At 40.3% G+C, this 27891-nt stretch overlaps 3 protein-coding genes and 2 non-coding genes across 7 annotated transcripts; 4 read left to right on the top strand and 1 right to left on the bottom strand.

Moving 5' to 3' along the window:
• Window positions 1-452: 452 nt before the first annotated feature.
• dars2 (aspartyl-tRNA synthetase 2, mitochondrial) lies at window positions 453-10389 on the bottom strand. Its single transcript, XM_067604921.1, has 17 exons — window positions 10052-10389; window positions 9610-9709; window positions 9191-9257; window positions 8906-9007; window positions 7543-7638; window positions 7283-7406; window positions 6991-7037; window positions 6782-6888; window positions 6523-6592; window positions 4281-4460; window positions 3055-3162; window positions 2827-2889; window positions 2360-2512; window positions 2034-2252; window positions 1823-1933; window positions 1567-1642; window positions 453-1158 (listed from the first exon to the last, which is right to left on the bottom strand). Exons 1-17 carry the CDS (start codon window positions 10224-10226, stop codon window positions 959-961), a joined length of 1998 nt encoding a protein of 665 aa, XP_067461022.1. The 5' UTR covers window positions 10227-10389; the 3' UTR covers window positions 453-958.
• Window positions 5025-5096, top strand: trnae-uuc (transfer RNA glutamic acid (anticodon UUC)). Its single transcript has one exon. It is a non-coding gene; the product is annotated as a tRNA-Glu (tRNA).
• trnae-uuc (transfer RNA glutamic acid (anticodon UUC)) lies at window positions 7926-7997 on the top strand. Its single transcript has one exon. It is a non-coding gene; the product is annotated as a tRNA-Glu (tRNA).
• Window positions 10390-10954: 565 nt separating the features above from the next.
• On the top strand, window positions 10955-16409 carry cryz (crystallin, zeta (quinone reductase)). Of its 2 annotated transcripts, none has more exons than XM_067604920.1 (9): window positions 10955-11147; window positions 11334-11443; window positions 13015-13167; window positions 14281-14444; window positions 15010-15061; window positions 15169-15318; window positions 15475-15576; window positions 15696-15791; window positions 15989-16409. In XM_067604920.1, exons 2-9 carry the CDS (start codon window positions 11336-11338, stop codon window positions 16148-16150), a joined length of 987 nt encoding a protein of 328 aa, XP_067461021.1. In that variant the 5' UTR covers window positions 10955-11147; window positions 11334-11335; the 3' UTR covers window positions 16151-16409. The 2 variants fall into 2 exon arrangements, with proteins under 2 accessions (XP_067461021.1, XP_067461020.1); XM_067604919.1 differs by having other exon boundaries at window positions 10955-11154.
• Window positions 16410-17758: 1349 nt separating this feature from the next.
• Window positions 17759-26911, top strand: lrrc53 (leucine rich repeat containing 53). Of its 2 annotated transcripts, XM_067604918.1 has the most exons (10): window positions 17812-17892; window positions 19727-19862; window positions 20642-20750; window positions 20950-21078; window positions 21284-21382; window positions 21494-21669; window positions 22036-22199; window positions 22367-22556; window positions 23047-23239; window positions 24151-26911. In XM_067604918.1, the coding sequence occupies exons 3-10, from the start codon at window positions 20744-20746 to the stop codon at window positions 26616-26618; spliced, it is 3426 nt and encodes a 1141-aa protein (XP_067461019.1). In that variant the 5' UTR covers window positions 17812-17892; window positions 19727-19862; window positions 20642-20743; the 3' UTR covers window positions 26619-26911. The 2 variants fall into 2 exon arrangements, with proteins under 2 accessions (XP_067461017.1, XP_067461019.1); XM_067604916.1 differs by lacking the exon at window positions 19727-19862 and having other exon boundaries at window positions 17759-17892.
• The last annotated feature ends 980 nt before the right edge of the window (window positions 26912-27891 follow it).

The raw sequence follows: 27891 nt of genomic DNA, 5'->3' as shown, positions 1-27891 counted from the left end.
AATTTATTTGTAAGCTTCGGACTCTGAGCAGAGGGTTAATGTTATACAGTGTTACTTACAATCAGATAAACATCACCCATGAAATGTCTTATTAAAACTTGCAGAGTTTCAGTAATTCTTTATCCATTGTGAAGGCATGAAGAGCATTAAAACAAGGAGGAATGTATATAAATATAGACTGTGTATATATATAGAACATATGTTAAAGGATTGGTTCACAGAGACCTGAGCACTTTTAATGGGAACTACTTTCTACCCAATAAATACACCACAAAATTGCATTTACCCCCATTGTACTGGTGTGGAGGCACCTGAAGAAATGAGTGGAGAAGAATAAGCAGATGCTTCCATACAGCACACAATGGCTCACTGAATGGTTTGATAATGTAGCTGTACTGGAATCTCATGGTGGACAAACAACACCTCACTGAGTCACAAAATCAGATATGAAGTATTTCTTCAGGGCTTTAATGTTGTCAAGATGGAGCACGCTCTGAAACAACATTTGGACCATCATGTGACACAAACTTGTAAATGATCATTTCATTCACTAGTCGGGGAAGAACCATCATAATAAAAATGATTCAGTACCAACATATAAGTCCACCACAGTCACAACCACAAGTGTCTTTCATTATCAGACTTGTTGTGAGCTTTTCTTCCTTGTTGAACCAGTCAGTTTTTCAGATATCCATTCTGTGGCTGTTTCTATGTATTTCCATATATTTTCTCATCCATTTCAAAGTAACAGTAGTCAGATGCAGCCACAACATCACCTCCTCCTCATTTTCTCTCCTCCTCCTCATATCTGCCGGCCAGCGGGCAGAGATCTCCATAGACTTCAGCCTCTACACCACCTGCTGGTTGTCTGCTCGTCCTGTTTCCTGTGTTGTGTGGGCTAGAAAGATCTGGGAAGCATCACCCCATCCTCTGATGTCTCTTCATCTCTTCCTTCTCTTCACTTGCCCTCTTCTCCTCCTCCTCCTCCTCCTCCCTCTGTTGGCCATTTGACTGAGATGTGATAAGACTTCAGCTCCTCCTCAGATACAAAGTCAGGAGCGTGGCTCATGATGTCGTGACCCCGGAACGACTTGGGGAAGGCTATGACGTCACGGATGCTGGGAGCCCCGACCATAATGGAGACCAGCCGGTCCAAACCTAAGAAAGAAGGTAACAGGACAACTTAATGAATATATAACCATTTTTTTTAGCTCTTTATTTGTGCATTTTTAATCATAGTATTGAATGTTATATATTTTTTGTATACAAGCTCTGCTCAGTGAACAGCTGCCACTTTGTCTCAGAACTAAGTTGCAGCATATCCAAAGTGTACAAATTGTATTCTCTGTACTTTGTGTTTTTATTTAAATATATTAATAATGAAATTTTCAGTAAAGTTAAGTGTTTAAAATGTACCTTATATTTATCATAACTGTCATCTAATCAAATGTCTAATTAAGCAACAAAATCGTTGGTGTAAAAATACACTTTTATGTTTTTTTACTGTGCTAAATTAGCTGAGTAGTAACTAGATCACGCTGCATTCAAGTGCAGATTTATCCTCACCCAGAGCAATGCCTCCATGTGGTGGCGCTCCTGAGTCCAGAGCCTCCAGCAGGTGAGAGAGAAGACTGGGATCCTCCTGGAGCAGAAAAATGTCAAAACAAGTTATAACCAGTGATTTATCTTCTAAAGTGAGGCTGAACAAAGTATACAAAATATACAACCAAACACTTATACTCTTTCTTAGCTGAGAGGATGAAATAAATAATTATGTCTATAAAACGCTGTCATCCAGATTCTTCATGGACACATCACTGACCTTGAGGATATTCTTCAAGACATGAAGTTGCTCTGAGGCCTTGTGGATGCGGATGGATCCTCCTCCAATCTCACAGCCATTCAACACCAAGTCATAGTGTTGACCACGTACCTGAGAATGACATAATACATCACATGAGGCTTGATAAATTCCACATCAGGTATTTTTATATCTAAATATCCAAAAATGAATACTAGCTAAAGGACAGTACCTTGTGTGGCTCTGTGTAGAGCAGCTGTGTGTCCTCTGGCAGAGGAGCAGTAAATGGATGATGGGCTGACTCCAGCTGTTCTGGCTCATCTTCTTTAGGCAAGAAGAGAGGGAAGTCTACGACCCACAGGAAGTGGAAGGCTGACGGGTCGCGGACTGAAACACCATGAGACTCAAGGAGCTCTGCGCACTGCAAGCGAAGATTACCCAGCAGCGGGCGCTGAGAGTGGAGCAGAGAGGAGAGGGGAAGGGTAGGATGAGATACATTTCAGAGTTACTTTATTCTACAAAATTTCCACAGAAACAAGGTAGTTTCATGTCTCTTACCACAGTGTGGAGGGAACCAGCTGCTATCAGCAGAAGGTCTCCTGGTTTGGCTCCTGTCTTCTCCAGCAGGTCCTCTGTGGCAGAGACAGACAACAGCTTTCTCAGGGGAGACTTCAACGTCCCATCTGCTCTGACCAGCACCACACTGAGCTCCTTTAGACAAACACACAAACACACACAAAATGAGAAAATACTGGTAGTGGAAACTATTGATGCACCTGGATAATTCACTCATGCAATAAACCTTTGTGAGACTTTGAAAGTCCTATTATTGTTTAGGATATGTCAGAGAGGTCAGACAGGATAGTTTGTGTGATATGGGATTACTCAGAGCTGCTAGCATGGCGGTTTAATTATTAGACTGACATAACATGAAATGGTGACTTAAGAAAAATGACAAATCACAATTACAAGAGAATACAAGACATGAACATAAGGAAAGAGAAAAAGAATCAAGAATAACCCACCTGGCCAAACTGAGTCTTGGCTGTTTGTTTCAGTTCTTCCAAATTTTTCCCAGTAAAAAGTTTCTGTATTCAAACACAAGACAGAAAACACAGATTTCAACAAACATGTTAGTTTTCAAATACAGTTTTGTAGCTCTCTCTGTTTTCAGTGTCTTTTTTTGTACCACACCATGTACTGTATATATGTTCTAAAACATTTTCTGCCACAGGACCTGGTTTCGTTCTTACCGCTCCACTGGGGACACAGATGGCCTGAACGGAGCCTCCTGGTTGGCTGATAGCTGATCTGAGGAATTCAATTCCTGTGGACAGGAAAACCTTGCTGAGGTCGATCAGCTGGACAGACAAATAGACGCAGAAGAAAGATGGATTCAGACAGACGAAAGCCAAAAACATGTTGGTCTAGCAGACATGTTGAACATACGTGATGATAGCACTCATAGAAGCATTTCCCACCATTAACAGCATGGATTTTTTAGTTTTTAGTCAACAGCCAAAACCCAGCAGTTTGTTTTGGTAACACAGCCCACGTTCATTGTGGTCTGGAGAAGCTCAGCAAGCACATTCAGCACAGGCATCATTTCAAATAGACTGTACAACAGATGATTGATAACTGCTCTCCTTTACTGAGACAACTACTCACTGGACTCTTTAGGAAATAATGTTACACTTCTCCAAGATGATCCACCAAAATCTGCTTGTAAATACACTTGAGGAGTGAAATGGGCAGTTGCAGAGTTACAGTTTGCAAAATGTAACACCTGAAACAACTGGTTTATTTTTGTGGCAAATCTTGTCATTATCAAACCATTAAAGCAGATGTTGGCTGTAGGTTTCCAACAATTCAGAGGATATTTTCCCAACTTATGTTTTGTCTCATCTCATCTTGAAAAGCTAAGGTCTAAAGATTGAGGCTGGTTTGTGAGACTAAATACAGTCTGAAACAGTTTTCATTTTTTAAAAAATCATCCAAAAGGGAAGAAAAAGGTTCATTGCAAGTGCCTAAAACACAATGTTCAAGATATGATAAATGGTGATTACAGAAATTGAATTATTTCATTTTTTAATTCTGCATTATTAGATGATTAATCAATCAATCAACAGAAAATTAATCTGCAACAATTAATTGTTAAAAAAGACATTCACAGGTTCCAGCTTATCAAATGTGTGAATATATGTTGGTTTTCTTAGTTTTTCATAATATTTAACTGAATATCTTTGGATTTTCAAATGTTAAAAGGACAAAACAAACTATTTGAATGTGGCAACTTGAGCTTTAGGAAATTGCGAATGGCATTCTTCACTATTTTCACTATTTGACTATTTTCTAACAAATGAATCGATAATGAAAATAATTGTTTGTCGCAGGCCTCGCTCGGTTCTTCTGATCCCTCAGACACTAGAAAATGTCATCTAGGAGACATCAAGACACACAAAAACTCACAGTCACCCACCTTCATACTGAACCTAGTATCAGGTTTGTCCACACCGTAGTCCCTCATGGCCTCTTCGTACGTCATGGTTTGGAAAGGAACCTTAACGGGACCTTTCTCTGCAGGCCAGGAGTACTGCACCAAACCCTCCACCAGGGACATGATACCCGCCTGGTCCACAAAAGACATTTCTATGTCGACCTGGGAGAGATAATCAGTAGATAGTTCAGTCTTCTCAAAACCACTCAGATTACACAGATCAGAGCTCCTTAGACAAGTCTGAGTCAACACCAGGACCAGGTCCAAATGGGACTGAGACCTACAACTGAGACCAAATCTAAGAATCTGAAACTAGACCAAAAGAAAATAAACTGTTTTCTGTAGTATTCACCCCAGTACCCAGATAATGAATGCATAGGAATGTGATGGAAGAGATGATGAAGTGTTTTGTAATGCTGGAGAATTAAAACTGAGAAGTAAAACTGATACAATAAATTAAATACATTTCTGATATGTATTAGCTGTGCAGGGAGTCAGTACGTAGAAGTGGTGAAGATGAGTGCACAATGTCAGAAAAGTGGTCTCAAGACTCAGACCAGACTTTCATATCTGAGCTCTGCAGGCTGACTTTGTTCTTGGGGTTGCAGACAGTCATTTGAAACTGATTAAACTTGATTTCTATCATTTGAATTCAATTAATAAATCATAGAAATGATTATGGTTGTTTGCCAGAGAGGTTGTTGAAATCCGCCCTTCTCTATATAGTCCCATATGGTCTAGCGGTTAGGATTCCTGGTTTTCACCCAGGCGGCCCGGGTTCGACTCCCGGTATGGGAACATTTGTTTAACTATAGTTCAGAGTCACAACATTGGTCTTACAAGACAGACCGGACATGAATATTCTAACACTCATCAAATAGCTTGAAAACTATCAAAAAAGAATACGAGTATAAAAACTACTCATTGACGGTGAGCAGTGTGGTCAAATATATCTTGTATGGACGCAGTGATTAACTGATTTAAACCGCGCTTTAAAACGTCACAGTCACCTTAAACACGCAACTACACCGACCGTCTCTGCTCTCACTCTCAAAACAGGGACATTATGAAACGTCATTTTCTATGAATAACGGTTTTACCGTGAGGAAAATTAAACAAAACTAGACGACTGTGTTTAAAAAAAAAAGTCCATATCTGCAACCGGCAGACTGCACTTCCAGGTGCAGTCTGGAAAATAAATCTTTAATATTGTACCATGATATTTATGTTTGGAAGAAACTTTCACATATTTAAATAAAGGCTCAAAGCGGGAAAAAAACCGATGCAGCAGCTTCAAATGCCGTACTGCAACAAATTCAGGTACACAAAACACACAAACACAAAGTTACACATGTTGTCGCAATAGCGACTCACCTTATTTGTGTTTGAGGGGCGACGTTAGCTAAAGGAGACAAGTGTTCTAGTAATGTCTGAGGGACCCATCACTGAAGCGCTGTATTCACCACAACGCCTTAAATCGTCAGTGTGGGAGTATTTTGGATACATAAAGAATGAACAGGGGTTGTTCAAGAAGACAAAATTACCGAAAAAAAGCCGCTGCTAAAGGATCCAAAACCTCAAACTTAATGCAACATCTTCGAGATCACCATCCAGCTATACTGCTCAACTGAAGGTAATACAGTAAGTAATAACTACGTTAGAAAAACATTACTTTAGTGGAGAGTTACTTAATGAAACATTGAGTTGGTAGGGAATTAAATATAAAAGTGTCGCTTATAATCAACAACGTAGCGATGAGTTAAGAGTTGGACCTTCAGTGCAACGTAAACCAACAGCAGCAAAGCAGGAAAAGGAGCATCGCAACATTTATAAATGAAAGCTCACCAAAACCACATGTAATCCCTTCAAAGGCTTCAGTGTGACCAGTTAAATCACGCTGCTTCCTCCTGTCTGTGCTGAGTAAACGCTGCTATGGCAGGTAAATATACCAAGTGTAAAAGACGAACTTAACATTAGGATCCTGTAGATCTTCCAGCTCTATACCATGGGATCTATTTATTGCATTTCAGTGATTAATAACACCTGCATTAAAAATGTTCTCAATTTCTTTCTTTCATTTTATCCATCTGTAGTGTTTTGAAATAGATTAATGCATAATAATCATGAAACTGTGATTTTTCCCCAGACAATAATTGTACCATCAAAATCTATAATCAATGCATCCCTGATATATTGTGGGTGTAAGTTCCCTCTTCCATCCTACCTGGGTGAACTCAGGCTGCCTGTCTGGTTTGGAGCCTTCGTCTCTGTAGCAACGAGCCATCTGGAAGTACCTGACACAGTGATGACAGAGGATATGCTCATTTTATTGGGATTACCGTTGTATCCATCTATAATCTAAACCTTTCTATCATGAATCGTTCAGTGTTTAAATGCTGGATAGATTGTGTTGACGTTACACAGATCATCACATACAAAAAAACAACCACAACACACAGAGTTGAACTATGGTCCTCACCCACCTGTCTATACCAGCCACCATTAGAAGCTGTTTGAACTGCTGTGGACTCTGAGGGAGGGAGTAAAATCGGCCCGGCTCTCTGGATGGAACAACAAACTCTTTGGCTCCCTGAAACACAGCCGATCAAGTTAAATGTGTCCTTTTTGTTCCAAATCAATTCTTGTTTTGATTTTCTTTTACTCAGATGACTATAAGATGAAGGGATCTTACCCCTGGTGTTCTTTTGAACAAAGTTGGAGTTTCCACATCCACAAAACCTATAAAACAGGGAAAAAAAACACATTATGAGAATAAGGAAAAAATCAAGTTTTGCTACAGTTAGAACAAGCTGGATTTTACAACTGGTTTCACTTTCTGTTCTCTTTGTGAAGTGACAGGCACGTCAGGTTAAGTGTGTTTTGCTCTGTGACGGACTGTCCAGTATGTTTCCCAGCCTGGAGCAGTCAGCCTCTGTCCTGGAAAAGACTATGTGAGAAGAGAAAACGAAGCTTGCTCTCCATACCATGTACATTACAGAGGTATTCTCTCATCTTCATCACCAGCTGAGACCTCAGTCTAAGGTTCTTCTGCATCTGAGAGGATCTCAGGTCCAGGTAGCGATACTGCATGCGCAAAGACTCGGATTTCTGGATAACCAAACAACAAAAATACAATCAGATCATCTGCAATTGTAAACCATATTACTTAACATCATTAAAGGAAGCAGCGCAACATCTTGGATCTGAGCACTTGTAAAATATGCAAGAATCATAAGAAACTTACTTTGACAAAGTCTTTAATTTCAAAAGGCAGCGTCCGACACACATTAAAAACTTCTACATTCTCAGCAAGGACTTCTATTTCTCCTGTTGGCATCATCTGACATGAGCAACAGGAACAGAAGATGGAGCAGAATGAGAAAATATTCTTTCAAACATTATGCTCTGCTAACCACACGAGTTCAGAGGAAGTCTCTAAAAATAAGAATTCAGAAGGAGTCAGAAGTGCATTGCCAGTTATCTGATTCTTAATGTTGGTAGTAAAATAATCCACTGGAATATTCAGCAATCTAATCCCACTAATTGGACTACTTTTAGGTCACTTCATGCAGGTTGAATGTTTGCTCTTACACCTGAAGATGCTCACTGCATGCTGTCTATGTATAGTCCCATATGGTCTAGCGGTTAGGATTCCTGGTTTTCACCCAGGCGGCCCGGGTTCGACTCCCGGTATGGGAACAACTGTTTTTCTCATTTCACTGCTGGAGATATTTTCTCAAACTACAAATTGTTGCTAATTACTGAAAAACAAACAAACAAACATGTGATTCAACACTGGCCAATACTGACTGAGATTAACTGACAAATTAATACACACAGCACAAGACTGAATCATGTGTGGTCTCACTCTTCATATAAAAAAATGGCCAAGTGTCCCCTTAACAGTGTAAATGACCCCACATAGTTTGGTTCATAACTGATAATTATAAAGTTTTGTATTTGTAAATGTATTTTGTTATGTGGCTTTTATTGTGTTATTTCCTGTAAACATAGAGAGGTAAGGTTCAAACAGTAAGAGAAAGGTAAAGAGTAGTGTGACGGTAACACAGGAGCTCACAGAGATAAATAGCTCATAAAACTGAACAGAGAAAATGTCATTTTGCTCCAGTTAAAAGTGGCAACAAGGAATGTTTAATGTATTTGTGCATTTATAAGGATTCTGAGTTTATTTTATGTGCTAATAAAGAGTTTTAATTTATTGTTTGTTTACTTTTGAATCATTGACAGAAGAAACCTTGACTCACCTGATCCTCCTGACGTTCTGCTGCTGTGGGGGCCTATCAATACCCACCTGATGACCCCAGTGAAGTGTTTACCCCCACCCCCACTCAAAGAATGATTGCCGATCACAATACAGGATTGTAAAACCAAGTCCTATAAGCTCAACTCTCAGCTCTTAGATTGTTTTAATAAAATTCACGGAAAACAAATGAACAGCGTTAGACCATCAGTCAAGGTTTCCTTTATTCGACCAGGACGCTACAAACAGTCTGTTAAAAGTTACTGGACTTTGACTATTATTATCATCATTATTATCCAGCCATTATACAATACTGTGTGAGGACAGACACATACAGTATACGCACCTTGTTCTCCTGTCCCGCTGGTCGGCGTCTGACTGTCCCTGTGACTTTGACGACAGACTCAGCTGTGAGATCACTCAGCATTGCTTTCAAATGATGTGCAGACTGAAGACAGAAAAAAAACTTGGTTGAATAAAACACAGTCTTAAGTCAGCATTTCTGTACAAACAACATGTGTAATAATATGAATATGTTTAGTATTTGTGGTAATCACTTTAATGCCCATCACATGGCATTTAAAATAATAACAGATGTATTTTGTAGACTTTGAAGTGTTTTCATCCTTACTTCTTCCTGAGGAATTAGAACTTGTGTCAAGCCGCTGAAATCTCGCAGGATGACAAACAGGTCTTGTCTGTTTGAGGCAGAAATTGCATTGTTAAAATACAAGTTTCCTCATCTCATCACACATCATATGCTGGTGTTGGGTGTTCAGAGTAAAGCTGGTCTGACAAACATTAGTTGGTCATAACTTTAGTACGAAACATCACAAATGAAGCTGATAAAATGAGCTTTTTGTGTTCAGTTTACTGGTGTCACACAATTTTTGGGTATTGTAGTTTAATATGCCTTTTTAAATGTTACATTGAACTGTCATCTGGAGCCGCTAGTGTTTAGAGTCATTGTTCGAACTTTAAAGACGTATTTTGATATCTCATATGTGATTGTTCCTTCTCAGTGTGTAAACAGCTGTATCACAATAATACCTGAGGTACTGGACCCAACCACACAGAGTCACCTCCTCTCCCACATGCTCTGATCTCAGTTCTCCACAGACATGACTCCTGAACGACAGACTGCTGGGACCTGATGACAAAAGCAGTGTTGGATAAGTAGACGACACACACAGAAACGTTGATGACTTAAAGTTCATACTGGCTATTAAAAGATCCGCTTCAAACGTGCTTTCAATGTAAGTAAGACTTGAAAAACTGTGAACACGTCCTTTAAAGACCTGTCGTCAGCGGTTTTATTCAAAGTCACAATGAAACTCCACAGTTAAAGTCTACATAAAACAGAAACACATATTATCATGCCTGCAATGTATTTTCCAGCAGATTAATACACATTTTTGAATAAGTTTTAAGGGACACATTTGGGAAATTAGAATCTAGTCTTCATTTTACTGGTGCACATTGATTAAAGTACCTGTGTTGAGAGAATGAGACTTGTAGAGTCTGGACGAGCAGCTCAGGGGTCTGAGATGAGGTTTCCACAGAAGGCGTCCTTGACTTGAGGTTGATGTTGAGCTTCGATAGCAAACAGTGTGAGCTCTGAGTCCACTGAGGACTCTCTGCAGCACCAACCTGCCTCTTGATGCCATTTTCTCTGAAGTCAAACACCGATATGATTGTGACTGTCAGAGTCACAGAGGTGCCCAGTCAAGGTGCTCCTCTGGCAGACTGGTGGGAAGCGTTGGGGTGTAGTAACATGCCAGTTCCTGCTCTGCAGACCGGGTCAGGCTGTGTGTAGATTGGATAACTCTTCATTGGGTCCTGGTTCCGCGTTATCGGTCGTCCTGAGCGGCTTCTTCGCCACCTGCTGGCCTGGAGTGTGGAGCAGTAGATAGACGCTCTTTCTTCTCCTCCTTGGTACATTTTATTGAATATGCAGCACAAAAAATGACAGAAGCATACATGAATAAATTGGTAATGAAAAAATACATAATTAAATTAAAATATTGGATTTATTTTCTAAATTTCCATAAATAATATTTTATTTAGGCTATTTCTGTATTTTGATACATATTATATATATATATTGATTGATTTATTTGTTTTTGCATTTATTTATTTTGGCATTTATGTATTTATATGTGTTTATGTCATTTTTTGTGCTAAATAATTGAGCAGTGCGTGATGTTTAAAGTTTAGCGCTGAATAAAACGGTGCTGTTTTGTTTTCATTTTAGTGTTTACATCATGTTCTCTGTCTCAAACCAGGCTACTGCTCTACACCCAGGCCACCCCCTGGTGGCGCTAATCAGCTGATAAAGCGGATTTCGCTGAAAAAGAAGTCGCATGTTTTCATGGTACTCGGGAGGGATATACTGTGACATTACTACGTTTTAAGAGAAACTGATTTAGCTAAAAGAATCTAGTTTTTTTTCTTTTTTTAAATTTACTGCATTTCTCTTGTCCCACACTCCAGTCCAGCTGGTGGCGGTAACGCGCCTTTAAGCTGGTTTGCCAACCGCCAATAAACACGCCGCACAACAACACAAGAAGAAGAAAAAGAAGCCGAAGGTACTCAGTAAGTGGGGCGTTTCCTCTTAAGTTTGTGAGAGCTACCTGCCCACTTTATCTAAAGTTTGTCTTCTCTCTCTCTCTCTCTCTCTCTATCTGTCTCTCTCTCTCTCTCTCTCTATCTGTCTCTCTCTCTCTCTCTCTCTTTCTCTCTCTCTCTCCCTCTGTATGTGTGTGTGTGTGCAGACATGTCGGGTTCCAGGCTGATGAGAGCTATCAGAGTGAGTGAGTTCGGGGGTCCGTCCGTCCTCAGACTCAGCTCAGATGTGACTGTCCCGCAGCCCGAACACAGACAGGTGAGCCGGGCCGCCGCTCAGTGGATCAGTTAGCACACAGCTCACAGGTGAAAGTTAAACCAGAGTAAAAACACGTGCTGTAATGTGTAATAGAGGCGTTGTAACAGTAAAGCTGCCAGTTGCTGAGACAGCAAAATCTGTCTGTATGCGTACAAACAGGCCTTTAACTTAACAGTACAGCAGCTTCTGGTTAACTAGTGAGTCACATTCAACAGGTTATAATGACCGGTAGTGCTTCACCTTTCAACTTTCACCCGTTGTTATTATTGCAGCTTAGTTTTTCTTTTGAATAAAACTTTATTTAAAACATTGTAGGATAGTAACAAAAGAACATAATGCCAGAGGGAATATACATACACACGTAAAAAAGAAAAATATGAAATCCAAGAAATGAAATATTTTAGAAATGTTTACATAAATAAACAATCAAATTATTTACATTAGTAATATAAAAGCAGAAATTGTTTTAATGAAAGGAAAACACGTAAGAGAAAAACGGAGCCAATTTATGAAAGGAGCAAAATCTCACTTCCTCAAATACAGTGATGAAAAATGAATCTGTAAATAATATTAGAGCTGCAATTAATTAGCAAGTCAATTTTACTTATAAAGCCCAATATCACAAATCACAAATTTTCCTCAAGGGGCTTTACAATCTCCATAACAGAAGACATCCTCTATCCTTAGACCCTGAAATAGGATAAGAAAAAACTCCCCAAAAAACCCTTTAATGGGGGAAAAAATAGAGGGAACCTCAGGAAGAGCGATAGTGGAGGGATCTCCTCTCCAGGGCAGACAGACATGCAATAGATGTGTATACAGAACAGACCAAGATAGCAAAAAAAACGGGATGACCAAATAACAGGCAGATTGATAACATGTATGAAGATTATGATCGCAAGGACGTCTAGCAACTTCAAGGTGCTGCCTGCCAAACAGATAAGACCTGAGCCACATGACCTCTCACCATGGAGACCTGGATAGAGGACTTTTTGGTCAAGGGAGGGAAATTAATTCCAGATAAGTTTAGGCATCATTTATGGAATCAGAAAAAAGGGTTTATTTTGATTAAATTTTGCAAGACAATGAGAAAATGAGAGACAACATCCATGACTTATTTCCTGAATCTCTTTGAATAACCACTAGTACCAGAACAAATGTAGAAAAAATGTGGTCTGTATGAAGGCCACAGACGGAGCAGCTGACTTCAGTATCTGTTTAAATGTTTATTCCTACAAAAAAATAGCACTGGCACTAAACATTATTGTCCATAAACACAGTCAGTTATGGAAATTTGTATTTGCAAGGGTGCATATCTCACAAAATGTAAACAAGACATACTACATAATATGAATATGAAGACGCAATACATCAAAATGCATCCTTGTGTCCTGTATGCACTGTGTCTTTTGTAAAACGGTCTCTTCAAGATGATAATCCCTTACAGAGTTAACATTTTGCATATACACTATCTGCCTTAAAATTTTCATAATAATTTTCACAGATTTAAACTGTCTTGTGTGAGTTTCAGCTCTGACATGACGCGCTGTCTCATGGCTTCTCTGTTGTAGGTGTTGATCCGTGTCCATGCCTGTGGAGTGAACCCTGTGGAGACGTACATCCGCGCAGGGACGTACAGCCGCAAGCCCACCCTGCCGTACACACCGGGCTCTGACGTAGCTGGAGTGGTGGACACTGTAGGAGAGGGAGTCACAGCAGTAAAGGTCTGACGTGTGTGTCTGTTTGTGCATCTATTCGCAGCTAATCTCGCATACTACTGGACTCTTCAGCCTATTATTTTTTGTGCAGATTTATGACTGTATGCTCAAGGATCTCTCGTGGTTGCAGTGATTCCCAATTTTGGAAAAACCTATTTTATAGCGCCTTTCCTTATGAGCCTATCAGAAAGCTTAGACGTTGGTCTTTTCAGCAGTCCTCGCCATTGTGTGATATGTGCGACATAGCAAAAGGCATTTCCAGCAATCGGCTAGGCTAAAAACAAGCCTTACCTAGTCTGTTGCAGGCCACATTTTGGCCTTTGTTATGGCTCAAAAACTGACATCCATAGTAAAGTTTGGTCTCATCTTGAACTGGAGCATCTGCAGATTAATTCCATGCCAGATATGTTATGATCCACTAAAGCTTGGCATGATATGAGATGAATAAATCCCTGTTTCTCTTATCTCCGCTGCCAAATTTTTTCAGTTTACTGCACACACCAGATTATTTATTTTTTCACTGACACATATTTCAACACCTATTTTGTTTTTGGATTTATATTCCTCTCTGCTTGTGTTTATTTAATTTATTTTTACTTTTAATGTTACTGAAATCCAGAAGGACGTCCTGCCCAAATTCCTACTGAAACAAGCTTAGAGGAGGAAGCTGGCATGGCCAAAGTTAAGAAAGATATGTGGCAAAGTATGAACTGTTCACTAGACTTTACTGGTTCATGCACAAGGACACACAGAGTTAATAATGAAAGAAAAGTTAATTTAATATCACTCATAATTAGGTTTTACAGTGTAAAAGATAAAGTAAACACAGAGTGAAAAGTTTCTGTTGTCTTCCTGCACTGCACAAGTAAAAAACACAACTTAAAAGAACTTTCTCACTTTGTAATGAATCACAGATTAATTATAACTTCATTATAACTTCTTATCAAGATCAGAAGTGATCAGGACTTGTTCATTTTGTTTGTTGGTACAATTAACGTTTTTACTTTAGGTGCAAATAGTTTAGGTTTCTAAAGCCTAACAACTTGCAATTGTTCTTTATTTCAAAGACTATTAGTTTGCAGTTTTTACAGTTTTTATGTTTCTGTGTGTGTTCTCCAGGTCGGGGATCGTGTTTTCACCACAGCCACAGTTTCTGGAGGTTATGCAGAGTACGCTGTTGCGACAGACGACTGTGTCTACAAACTGCCCGCCGCTTTAGATTTCACACAGGGAGCAGCCATAGGGATCCCCTACTTCACTGCCTATAGAGCTCTGCTTCACAAGTAAGACCACGACACTGAAACAGACTCTTTCTTCAACAACCACAGTGCTGGTGGATTAGATGTCACGGGTTTAAATATGGCCTAGAACCTGAATTCTTTCCAGATCTGATCCAGACTTTATGTGGAACCTTTTATTTGACTCTCATGGCCTTTGCTCTAGCACCTCCATCTTCAGCCCCTGTACTTGAAAGACTCCAGGATAAGTAAATGTATATTCATCCGCAGCTGAAAATAGTCCCAAACAAATGCACCCTTTTCTTCTTTTTGAGTAATGTTTGCGAAAAGCACAGCACCCAGCTGTTTTAGGAAATTACTGAGCCTTTTTTTAATGAATTTTATATCTTTGTGACCCGTTTTTATTTGTCTCAGTAAGAACCAAAAGATTTTGACTGAGTGGGGAAGTGGGGAGATAGACTAATAAAATGTTGGTTTTGATCTTTTCATGGGATTTGTTGGCAATAAGAACCATATAGAATAGTGCCAGCTTTATCCTTTAAATGGTAAACAGGTAACCCCTGAGAATATGACTAAAATGTGTTTTAATTTGCTGTGTTGTGTGTTGCAGAGCCCACGCTAAGGCTGGAGAGACTGTCCTCATCCATGGAGCAAGTGGAGGGGTGAAAGTTTTATTCTTTTTTCTTTATTTATTTCCTTTCTTATTTCATCATAAAAATCTAAATGGCTGCTACATCCTAATGGTGTGTGTGTGTATGTGTATGTGTAGGTTGGTGTGGCAGCGTGCCAGTTGTCTCGTGCTCTGGGTCTCAGGGTGTTGGGGACAGCAGGGACACCAGAGGGAATGAAGCTGGTTCTCAACAACGGAGCTCACCTGACTTTTAACCACAGAGAGGAGGGCTACACAGACAAAATCATGGTACACACTGAAGCTCACCAACTGTTTACGCATTTACACTCTCTGTGTTTGTCGTGTTTGTGGTGAAAAGTGTATTTTGGTTAAGTCAATCTTTGGAGTAGCTTAGTTTCTACAGATACCAGATATATAGAACATGTGTGTGTTTTTGTGTTCCAGGAAGCCACAGAGGGCCGAGGTGTAGATGTGATCGTGGAGATGCTGTCAAATGTCAACCTCAGTAAAGACCTCCAGATGTTGGCCTACGGAGGACGTGTCACGGTCAGTAGGACTACAGTCCAGAGTTCTGTAGTACAGACCATTATGAGTACTGCTGATTCCTGTCGTATTTATGTAAACACCTTCGTCTGTCTGGCTGCTGCTTATCTCTTCTTCTTTAGATCATTGGCTCCAGAGGCCCCATAGAGATCAACCCCAGAGACACCATGATGAAAGAGAGCAGCATCATGGGAGTGGCTCTTTTCTTCTCTACACCGGTACGAGGCCGAAACACAACACAGCTGGATCATGTGAACATTGAGTTTTAAAGATCACATGATATTAAACACATAAAGAAATATTCAGACAGCAAACCGATTTTGACATGGAGCCAAGATCAAGAAATCCTGATAGCATGTTCCAGTTAGTTTAAATAATTTTTGTACATCTCTCCCCTCCCTTCTCCTCTTGTCAGGAGGAGAAGAAAGAGTGTGCAGCACTGCTCTATGCAGGGATGGAAGCTGGTTGGCTGCGTCCAGTCATTGGTGCCCAGTATCCCCTCGACAAGGCTGCCCAGGCCCACCATGACATCATTGAGTCTCCCGGAGCTACTGGGAAGATAGTCCTGACCATGTGATGATGTGACCAGATCACAGGTCAAAGGTCACCAAGTAGAGTTTATAGAGTGGATACTGTTGAGGAGCTGCTACAACAAGCACAAAATGGTTAACATGCTCACATTTAGATAGGAAATGATTATTGAAAATGACCAAAAATTGGTGCAAGAAGATCCAGAGGACAGAATTTTTAACTGAATAATGGTCTACCAGTTAACTTATGTCAACTGGTGTAAGCTAATATAACACACAATGCACTTGTATACGTGTGTGTGTTTTTTTTAAATTTAATAATGGTGGTCGCAAAGAAAGGAACAAGACAATGACAATAAGGTACCTTGAACATGAGTTTCATGAAGAGCAAATAACAGGGAATAATGTAAAAAAAAAAAGTTTAAACGACACTCACTGTTGGTCCCATCACGTTGCTTTTTACAGTACAAGACCAGCAAAGGCCACAGAAAAGTAGTCTCAGTGCATTCCTTTGGCTACATTTGACATTAATGTGACCATTGCCATGTTTGTGGTAGCCGCCCCTCAAGAGTATTCATCAGTTAAGCTGTGGGTTTGGTCTTTAAGAAGGTGGTTTGGCTGTTAGTGATGAGTTCTCAAGGTGAGAATGACTTTAATTCAGTTTGGAAGTAATTAATTTCATTGCCGTTTGCTAGAGTGAGTGAAGACACTTGTACAAGAATGATAAAAAGTGTAAAATTATTACATTTTAAAAACTGTATTAACAGATTTTTTTGGCCACTAGGGGTCAGTAGAAACAAGCTGTACACAACATTAATGTATTAACAAAAATATTCCTCTCCTTTTTGCTCTATTTTGGTTGCTACTAACTCCTGAGAAAAATATATGGCTCTTTGGCTGCTAAAGTCTCCACTATCCTCTCAAGCTAGTTACTAACTTTATCTGTTTGGCATTTAGTGCTGGCCAAGTAGGTGGTACAGTGTGTGAATAAGAACGTTTTCTCTAAAAACAGCTGATTTCTGATAAGAGTGAAGTTTGAGGGTTGGGGACCAAAACAAAAGAGCTGAAAAATGCTAAGAGGCTCCAAATATTTGGGGGGAACTGCAGAGTGAGAGAGTACTATGTGGCTCTGAGACTACTGCACAGGCGACGCCTTTACTGATTAATGCAGCTTTAAGGGAATGTTAAAGTTGTAATGACCAAAGAAAACATTGCACATGCTTTCCTATTGCACATTAGGTCTTATTTAATCATGAGGGTGCCAAAATATTTTTCAAGCTGCCACGTGATGACTTATGGCTACAACATGGAAGCACTTGGACTTTTTAATGTAAGTAGAAGAACAAAATGCTGAATGAAATTGTAATGAGAGTAAGAGAATATAAGTATATAATATAAGCTGACTTATTTCTGACTGCGGACAATGTTGCAAATGCAATCTTTTTTTATCATTGGTTTTACAGACACCTAAAAATATGTACTATGCATACTTCTTACAATTCCCTGTGAAAGCATGTGAAAATTATGAAGGGTCTCAGCATTTCATTACTGTGAATTTCATTGAATATATCTAAATGAAAATAAAATGAATGAAAAAAAGGCAAATAGTTTAAAGATCTGTCTATATTAATGCTATTAATCTATACATTTGATTTCAGGGGGCTAGAGGACTGCAGGTGTAAGAGTTAAGTTAAAGGCTAATTTGTGACTGAGGACACTGAGTCAGACATAACATCTGTGCCTCTCAGGTGACAGCCGGTTCTACTGAGCATGCTCCAGAGAGGGCCAGGTAACCTAAGCTAGACACACTCATATATACACAGCACATGCTACAGCACTGTATGAACCGGTAAATGATGGAGCTCTGAGTTTAAATCCCCAAACAGTAGACAGTCCCATAGGGCTACAGATCATTTTTATGAATTAATCTGTGAGGGGAGCATACCATGTCACCAGCAGGGGTGGACCTTTGTGCTCTGTTCAACAGGTAAGCAGTTTGTAATGGCTTTTAAAATGTTCATGTACTCTAACCATTATTTGTTGGTTTAGGAAAGAGGTGTGTGGATGTTCAGAAACTAAAGTCAAACAGTTGACCAAAAGCAAATCAATGACAGAAAAAAAGGCTCATGCAAGTTTAGTGCTCTCTTTGTTCATTGTTAATCAGTTGGTATCAGAAGGTGTTTAGATAATCCTGGATATCAGTTAACATGCAGGTTGCAATGAACCTGATTCACAGCGTGAGGGAATAGTTTGTGATTGCGTCAAGGACTAAAAATGCGGGGGAAAATCGTTATCTTTTAAATGTCATTCTCAATAGAGACGTGGTATGTATAAACCACATTGTAGACTACACAGAAATGGGACACTGAAGTGCTTCAGTGAAAGCCAAACTAATGAAATAGTTGTAGGTGTTGGTGAGTCAGTAGTTCATTAACTGACACAACTGAAAGGATTTCTCAGGTAAGACATCTAATATAAACCAAGACTGGATTACCAAGCAGCCCCAGTCGCCCCAGGCTGTCTGTTGCAAATACTTTGTGGTAATTTGATTAATTTGTTTGATATTATTTACCAACAAAGTATAATTAAAAATTGAATGGTATCCCTAAGGTGGGTCCTGAATTTTTCTGTAGTCTTGATGCTTTTCTAATACCATTTAATATTACAGTTGATATTATGTGTTCATATCCTTCAACAAATTTGTATTTAATGAAATTATGACTAACTGACATACAGCAAGCCTGGTCTTGACCTCCCAGTGCGTTAACCCAGCCCTGATGTAAACCATGCATAACAGACACACACGCAGCTAACAAACCACTGACATTAAAAATTGCTTTGGATGAGTGCATCACTTGAGCACCAGCAATACTATTTAACTTAAAGCTGCATTCAGTCATTTTTGACCACTAGAGGGCAGAAAACACCAAACCAAATACAGAAACACAGACCCTGACATACTATGAGCTTATCACATGCATTTGGCTAATGTGTTAGCAAGCAATGGCCTACTGACACATACAGTAAACACAGAGCAACCTTTGCATTTATCTGAAGTTGTGTTTCTGTCCATCTAACGATTGTAATTCCAAGATGCACTCTTCATTTAGCTCTGGTTTGATCTCTACCAACTGAGGGAAATATTTGACTCTTTAGCTAAATGTTTCACCTTCTTCATTGCTTGTCACTAATTTTAGATTATTTGGAGCTAGAAAGGTAGTGTACAGGGGTTTATCAGAGCTTTTTGTAGGAAACTGCTTGAGGGTCAATGATAGCATTTATGCTAGCTTATACAGTCTATGCTACAGAGTAGAGTGCTGATTCTCAGTTAATTCAGTACTATCACATTACATTTTATTCAATATTATGTTTATGTAGCTTAATATTACATGTTTAAGTGCTGGCTGTATGTGACTGTTTTATTTCGTGGAGGTATCTGTGCTTTTGTAGCAATGAAAACTCAAATAAAATACCCAAATATTTTTCATTTGAGGTGAAACTGCTGAATGTCTGTCAGCATATAACACCACCATATTCTGTTTCTCTGTTCTCTGCTATGCACTCTGGTTTATGGATTTTATGGAAACATTACTGTTGTGGAGTAACTCATATTTGTTCATCAGAAAGGACAGCGCAGCAGAGCAAAGTCCATTAGTAAAAGAGCTTTAGCAGAAACATGATAGGCCTCATTCTGCTACAGTGTCTGGCTGTCATCCATCAGTCAGCATCCTCTGGGGACGACCTGAACCTCCCTTGATGGTAACACACATATACACACACTGTCATGTCAATCCATTGCTAACTTGTGTATTACTGTTTGTTTGCCTAGCAACTCAGAACAAACAGTGAACAAACGTGGCAACCAAACTTTAGTCCAAGGACACGCTAAGGTCTTTGATGGGGCTCCAGAGGGCCCCAAGCAAATTGAAGAAGAGTTCAATTCAGTTTATTTTCATCTTTACAAACTAAATTTAAATTTCCAAATGACAGTGTTACTGCACCCATGCCAATGCTGAGCCAAGAACACTTCAAGACCATTTATTATAATGGTCCATGACTTAATCCAGTAATTTTCTTTGCAAAACATGTACTATTTGTAGAGTAAATATAATAATGTCAGAATCCATTGCATTATATATACAGTATGTCATGAAATTAGAGGGTATGATATATATTTTTATACTTAGGGTTGGTTTTGTGCAGACGTTTTTGTGGTCAGAAGGACAGAACAAAACACAAAGGCAACAAGCCCTGACATTGCTGTAGGTGATGATGATGATGATGGTAGTAGTAGTATTGATTGTTGCTGATTATGGAGGTAATAGCCAGTACATTCAGTCTATGAACTCAGCCTGCAATCATAGTTCAGAGCACATCTGTGTGTTTTCCATGATGTTCCATCCATCTATTTTCTATACCCACTTCTTTCCTATTCAGGATTACAGGGGGCTGAAGTCTATATTCACCTGAACAGAGCTGAAGATAGGAGACAGATGATTATAGTGTATTTACAGTGATGTAATGGTATGTTTTCACAGGCCAAACAGATGATGGTGGTGACAATAATGAAGCTGTATCAGGTTGCCGCCGGATGGACGAGATGCTACCTCATCACCATGTTGCCTCTACTGTAACACAACATGAACAGTAAGTATTATACAATGTGGATTTCCATTATTAGTGTTATCATAAACTAACGAGACCATCACTGAAATGATCTGCATTCTGCCTACAAGTATTGCCTTTTGAAATAACAGAGATATACTATAGATCAATACAATCATAAACACACTGCAGGGTCAGAAAATAAGAATGGGTTTGCCAATTTCCACCTTTAAACATCCAGGTATTTTGCTGATGTTGCTGCTGTCAGTCATCAGTGCCCAGCGTGTGTCCTCTGTCCCATCATGCCCTGCTTCTTGTGTGGTTTGTTCTGAGGATGCTGTCATCTGTCACAGGCTGGCTCACATTATAGGTAACACACATGCTGTATGTGCAGCTGCACCACACATCTCAGTCAAAGATAGATTTATGTTAGTCTCAATAAGTGGGATTGGATTTTCTCCAAAATACACTGCAATAATATGGCAAACCTCCCAGACTATTACCCATGAGTCCTCATGGTCTTACAGTACTGCACTGTATGTGTTAACTTTGTGTGTGTGTGTGTGTGTGAGCAGACGCTCCAGACACGACTCAGGCTCTACTGCTAACAGAAGGCTCCATCTCTACTGTCCAACCTGCCTCACTATCCGACCTCAGCAACATTACAGTCATAGGTCAGTCATATCTGTACTTGTTCTTTTTGATATGCTACCACCAATTCTACTAGTAGTGGCTTTAAAAAATGTTGAAAGTATGACCTTCAAATGTGTCTGTCCATCTTCCAGGTCTAAGTCATAACCATATATCAGTTCTTGGTAAAGAGTCCTTCAGAAACTTGCCCTTCCTCCACACATTACTGCTGGACCACAACCTCCTGACCAGTCAGGCCTTACAGGGGGGAGCTCTGACCAATCTAACCCAGCTAGAGGTCCTTGCCCTGGGCCACAACCTCATCAGCATGGTGGGTAACTCTTCAGGGGAAGAAAATACAGTACCTGTCAAAAGTTTGGACACACCTTCCTATTCCCTTGACGTGAAAGTGTGTCCAAACTTTTGACTGGTACTGTATATCTGGGGAAATATTTGAAATGCATTTTTGATTTAAAGAATTTGGTTGATCCAGAGGGTGAGAGATTAGTTTATTATAACAGCCAAAATTGATGAAAACTACACAGTAGATGTTTCATTTTGCAGAACTTCCACAGTCCTCGTCTTGCACTAAGAAAGGACTAAATGCATCTGTCTATATTACAGCTTTGAGTACTCTGTGGGATTGAATAAAGCCTGTATTTTTTTCTCTGACATGATTCTCCGTCTTGATGTGCAGATCCAAGCTGGCTGGCTTAAAGGTACCAAGGCTCTGCGGAGCTTGAAGCTGGAGGGAAACCAGCTCACCAGTTTGGACTCTGGATCCTTCCCTCTAAATGACCTCAGAGATCTGGAAAGTCTGGATGTGTCAGATAACCAGATAAATCATCTGGACAGAAACAGGTAAGTGCATATTTCTTTCATATAGTTTTTTCATACTTTATTGCATGAGTGCACAGTTTGCATTTGCTTACTGTGTATTTTTGCGTTCTCACATATCATATATGCATTTTTTCTTTCAAAGAAAAGACAGAAAAGAGTTTCAGTATGATCCTGTCTTGTGGTCATAGTTTCCGTGGGTTGGTGGGCCTGCGCACTCTAGATCTGTCCAGAAACCGTCTGAGTTCAGCTCCTGCTGAGGCTTTTTCCTACCTCACCTGGCTGACCAACCTCAACCTGGACCTCAACTCATGGAACTGCTCCTGTCAGCTGCTGGATCTGGCTGCCTTCCTGTCCACCTTCATACAACAACCTGACCAGGTGCAGGAGCTCTTCTTCAACCCGTACACATTTACAATGCAGCTGCACTTGTTTCAGGAACTGTGAAGCAATGATAACAGAATAGAATCATTTTTCATTTAGTGACTGCAAATTATCATTCCAGCATTACCATTTGGGTCTTCCATGATAGAAAAAATTGGAGTAACTGAATTCTGTTTTATGACACAGGTATAGTAAACAGACAATTTAAAATGACAATTACAGACAATTTCCTTATAGTTACTGGTCCAGCTTTTTTCAAGATTTGGTCATTTGTGTCATAAAAATGTCAAACTTGGTGGAACTGCATTGGAAACAATTCATGCTAAACCTGCAGGTAGGTTCACTTGGGTCCTACCACCCAACTGAAATGATCTTGCAGTGTAGATATTTTGTAGTTGTTTTAAGGAAAAAATGATTTTATGAACCAGTGCCACACTGACTTAAACCATAAACATCTTTAAACATCTTTCCCCCCTTCTGCTCTCAGATCCTTTATAATGGCCGTAGGATGGTGTGTGTGAGTGCTGACAATCCCGCTGTAACCACGGTGCTGGAGCTGACTGAAGCCAACTGTGTCCCGTCCAATCAGAACATCACAGTAGAGATACAAACGAGAGGCAGCGTGATGCCTCAACTGTACGCTCGAGATCTGGCCATCACAGCAGTCATCTGCTTTATTGGTGAAAATGATACACAACACAATAACAGAAAATAGTTGAAGCTGTAGACTTTAGCTGTGCCATGACTTTTTAATTAACCAGGAAAGGTTCATGAAAAGTTGATTCAGAAAATAAATAACATGAATGACAAACGGAACAGAAAGCCAAGAAATATCACAATTTACACCAGTACAACAGTGCCAACACAAGTTTATATTTAGAGTATACTGCCCCTGAAAATAGATAGTCATTAATATATATTTTAATTTTTGAAAGGGACTGTTTTGATAACTGCACAGCTGTGCATCATTGTGGATTATCCCTCACATAAGACACATTGTACAGTCCTCAGTTTTGACTGAGTGAAATACCTGTCACAATTTATATCTGTCAAAGTTGATAGCAATTATAAATAATGACTGTTTGCAGCTCTAATGACTAATTGCAGTTATTTCCAAACTTTTTGGCTTGTGACCCTTAAATTGAAGCAATCTCTACACTATCTCTCTGACCCCACATCACAAGATATAGGGCTTGAAGTATTGACATGAAGAGAAGAGATATAGAGCAGAAACAACTGGTTCATTAATTGATTATTCAAACATCAGAAAATCTGCAGACCATTTTGATAATCAGTTAACTGTTTCAATCATTTTTCAAGTTAAAATACCAAACATTGTTTGATTTCAGCCTCTCAACTGTGAGAATTTTCTGGTTTTCTTTGTCATATGATAGTAAATAGAATATTTGGGGGGTTTGACCTGACGGGGTCCTTAGGGAGAAATCTTAGGGAGGGTTGATTGCACTAGATATGAACTGAATTTATAATGCTAGAAATGCTACATCAGCACCTTTGCTCAGAATTTAATTTAGAATTAAACTGTGAATAACCATTAGAAACACAGTTTAAAATCCTACCTGTTCTGCTTCAGGTGGCGTCGGCTTGACCCTGCTGGTAGTGCTGATCTACTATCAAGTGTCTCACAGGAAGAAACTGAAACAAAGTGAAGGACAGAGGGAGAAAGAGGAGGGAAGCAGCACAGTGGCCAACCAACTTGTCAATCACCATAATGTTAGTGAGATGAGGGGGGACCTCTTCTTGCAAGCCAACAACAGCCAGCCATGGAACAAGGAAACCATGTTGGACACAAGAATAGAAGGCCATGGTGGACAGTTCAGGTCCAGAGCAGATGAGAACGACAGCCATTTTAGGTGCCCTGACTGCCGTGCTGAAGGACCAAGGCTGAATCCGATGAGATGGGACAACAGGGTGAATGGAGGAATTGAGTCAGAGGAGGATAGAGAGAGAAGGAGAGTGAGGATGATGATGATGGAGGAGGAGAGGAGGAAGCCTGGGACTCATCAGGAAATCTTGGGCAGGGATGTCCCTAACAAGCTTCTTTCTCGAAGCAACTCCAACTCTTCCTTTCATCCACGGAGAGAAACTTTCAGTCAGAGACCAGAGACCCTGGTTGCTTATAAGACACACAGAGAAATGGGAGAGAGCTACAGGACTAATGTGGAAGGTAAGAGCAGAGGACAGGAGATGACACACTGTGAGAGCTGCCACAGGACATATAGACCATCAGAGCACAACATGAGACAAGGCAGAATTCACACCAACATGAGAGACTCTGCTCTGTTTGATGGCTTCCCTCCTCAACACAGACTGAGCGACAGGGGTAGGAATGTTAGCTACAACCAGTTTGATATGATGAAGGACATGGACTTTAGAAGAGAAACAAGAAATGTGACGTTTGATCTGGAGAGTTCAAGCACACAGAAGGAAGAAGGAAACAATCAAGGAAGGGGCCGGAGGGAAGAGGAGGCAAAGACATCCAGAGACAAGGAGAGAGGAAGAGAGAGGAAACACAAAGCTAAAGTCCAGTCAAGCCGATTACTGAAGGTTAAACTAAACCTGAGCCCGCTCCGAAAAAGCAAAGTCCATCCCAAGAGGAAAACCGAGCGGGGCCACTTGGAGAAAAGCAGCTCCAAGAAGAGTGAAGAGAAAAGGAGAGATGGAAAAGAAAGAAGAGAGAAGGAAGGGAAAGGAAGCTCTGGTAAGAAAACAAAGGAAAACACCGAGAAAGTAAAAAAGACTGCCAAGACCAAAGGATTGATTGAGGATGATGCAGAGGAGAAGGAGGATGAAGAAGGGGAACAGAAAAGCAAATCATCGTCTAAGCAGAAAAAAACAACATCGAAAAGTGGGAAAGGTGGTCAGGAAAGTGCAGAAGGTGAACAAGGTGAGAAAACACACCTGGAGAACTCCCAACACACATCTAGTGATACTACCAATGCTGCAGACCAATCACACACCACCAGAGTAGAGGGAGCCACTATTATTGGACAGGGGCCAGGCTTGCAGGGTGCGGGTATTCCGTATCAGGGAGCTGGATTGGTTCTTGGGAGCGCTCAGCTTTCCTCCCAGCATCCCTTCTCAATGTCTGCCTCTGAAAGGAATTGTACTACCAACCTTTCCCTGCTGGGGTCAGCAGGTTCTCAGCTGACTGGCAGCAATCTTTGTCTTCAAGGAGGGAATTTTTTACTCAACACCACAGCCCCAGTGTCTAATGCACTCTACCCTAGTGGTCCAACTAATACCATTGATCCTAGCATAGCAATCAGTGGGCCCAACATGGTGCCGAGTGGTGCCCCAAACAGCTTCAGCAGGCAAACTAGTGTAGGCCTCATGTCTCCTGCTACCTCTCTCCTAGCTAATGCTGTACAAGCTAACCCTTTGCAAGCAAGTGCAATACAGACCATTCCTCTTTATAACTCTCAGGCTAGAGGACTTGCCCAGAACTTAGCAGCAAACCCAGCTATTAATCCTTCACCCATCCAGTCCCTCTCTGAGAGCCAGATGCCTCCTGACAGCTCTCCTCTAGTAGCTGGACTGAAGCCTGATCCAACCCAGGGACCGGGCCTGCAGACTGGGGAGGGACTTCATCAGCTGCCCCCTGAATCTCAGACCAAGGAGAGCTTCACTCTCCCAACTCAGGCACCTCTAGACGCAGATGATTCATCTGGGGTGACCCCTCAGGTTACGGGACCTTTGACCACTGTGGAGAATCTGTCAAACAATAACAGTCAGACAGAGAATGAGCGTGTACCTGCAGGGTTGATGGTCAGTATGTCAGCTGGGGGTGTAGCTCTAACTGAAGGTTCAACAGTGGGGTTGACTGGAGGCAGCATGCCAGCAGCAGCAGATGTGTCTGTATCAGGTGTCTCTGCACAGAGTGAATACTCCACATGTAGCCCAGCTGCAGCTGCTGCACTGCTGCAGCAGGAGTACCTGCCAGAGGACGGAGGCTCATCTCCCAGGAGGAAGCTGAGGCTGGTGCTTCCTGAGAAGACGTCCAGTCGTCCACCCACTGCACTGGAGAGGAAAATACGCTAGCTCTTTAAACCTTATTTAAAGTTGGTTAAACGATTTTGAGTAAACATCTCATGGATTAGTGGTGTTATGATGAAGGTCGGAAGAAGCACTTCATCATTTACAATTAAGTTTATTATTAGATACAGAAAATATTTTATCTGAGACTGATGTCTTCATACTAGTGTTTTCCTAATGTGCTGATATAAACTGCAACAAAATGTTATTTTGTCATTTCTGGGTTTCTGGTTTTACAGATGTCTGATCTTTTATTTTTATAATTTTCAACACTGAGTAAAAAATCTTGCTGTTTCTGATTTTTGAGTTTCAAGGTTTGTTCATGATCTTGGAATCAGCAGTTGACAAAACAATCACACCTTAAGGTTGATCCTGTCATATGATCTTCTCTTCATCAGCAGTTGGAGTTCAGTTATCATGGAATTATGGTTGTTCAAATTTCCATTTTTTCTGAGCACTTAAAGGATCCATGTTATCTTAAAAGGTAAGTTTCAAAGTTCATACTTGACTTTGGAAATAACAAAACAAATTGTTTAACAAAACAATCTCACCTGCAGGCCCCTATAGTAGCTGTTCTGGAGCTTTTGATTGTATCACATGATCTTTGTCAGCAGATGGATATCACTTTTTAAAATTCATGATGTGAAAGCAAAATTAAAAAAAAAAAAAAAGCTGATGGGATTATGTGATATGATTGGAAGCTCCAGAACATCAACTAAATGGACCATGATGTGAGATTGTTTTGTCAATTGTCAGTGGCTGTTTGAATGACAACATGGTACGGAAACAGATAGGAATACTTCACACAAAAAAGTTAAACAACAGTGAAATAAACATACAGACTATGACTTTTAAAGAATAATCCTTACAGTTCAGTGATGAAGGCAACACATCAACCTGAGCAGTATACAAACTGAAACAGCAGTGACTTTGACCTTTGTGCGGATTGCAGCAGGTTGCTGAGGCTTCAGTGTGTCACTGCTGGATTGGGTTTCGATTTGGCAACATGACGGCTGTTTGCAGTGTGTTGGGTTTCACACTGCCCACTTCTAAATGCTGCTTACAACGGATTAGGTTTACACTTGCCAAACCTTTACCATTTGAGTGTCTTCACCACAGCTGGTGTTTCCTTAACCCTCTGATGTGCAGGACTCTGAGTCACATTTACCGGTTACTGTGACCTAACCTTTATCATTTGAAGGTGCTATATGTAGTCTTTTAATCATCAGTATATTCTCATCAACTCAGTGTTTCCTTGGTAGAATTTAATGAGATCATG

The sequence above is a fragment of the Thunnus thynnus genome, chromosome 12, assembly GCF_963924715.1.
Source record: "Thunnus thynnus chromosome 12, fThuThy2.1, whole genome shotgun sequence".
NCBI classification, from domain to species: Eukaryota; Metazoa; Chordata; class Actinopteri; order Scombriformes; family Scombridae; genus Thunnus; species Thunnus thynnus.
This window is presented reverse-complemented; position numbering and strand designations above follow the sequence as displayed.

Bases quoted from the DNA above. Each gene is read 5' to 3' on its own strand.
- dars2 (XM_067604921.1), bottom strand. From the start codon at position 10,226: ATGGCATCAAGAGGCAGGTTGGTGCTGCAGAGAGTCCTCAGTGGACTC. The intron at 7,038-7,282 runs GTATGGAGAGCA...CCTGTTTTATAG, and splicing joins ATACCTCTGTAATGTACATG to GTTTTGTGGATGTGGAAACT. The intron at 1,643-1,822 runs GTCAGTGATGTG...TTTCTGCTCCAG, and splicing joins TCTTGAAGAATATCCTCAAG to GAGGATCCCAGTCTTCTCTC.
- cryz (XM_067604920.1), top strand. From the start codon at position 11,336: ATGTCGGGTTCCAGGCTGATGAGAGCTATCAGAGTGAGTGAGTTCGGG. The intron at 15,319-15,474 runs GTACACACTGAA...TTTGTGTTCCAG, and splicing joins GCTACACAGACAAAATCATG to GAAGCCACAGAGGGCCGAGG. The intron at 15,577-15,695 runs GTCAGTAGGACT...CTTCTTCTTTAG, and splicing joins CCTACGGAGGACGTGTCACG to ATCATTGGCTCCAGAGGCCC.
- lrrc53 (XM_067604916.1), top strand. The intron at 21,079-21,283 runs GTAACACACATG...GTGTGTGAGCAG, and splicing joins CAGGCTGGCTCACATTATAG to ACGCTCCAGACACGACTCAG. The intron at 23,240-24,150 runs GTGAAAATGATA...GTTCTGCTTCAG, and splicing joins AGCAGTCATCTGCTTTATTG to GTGGCGTCGGCTTGACCCTG.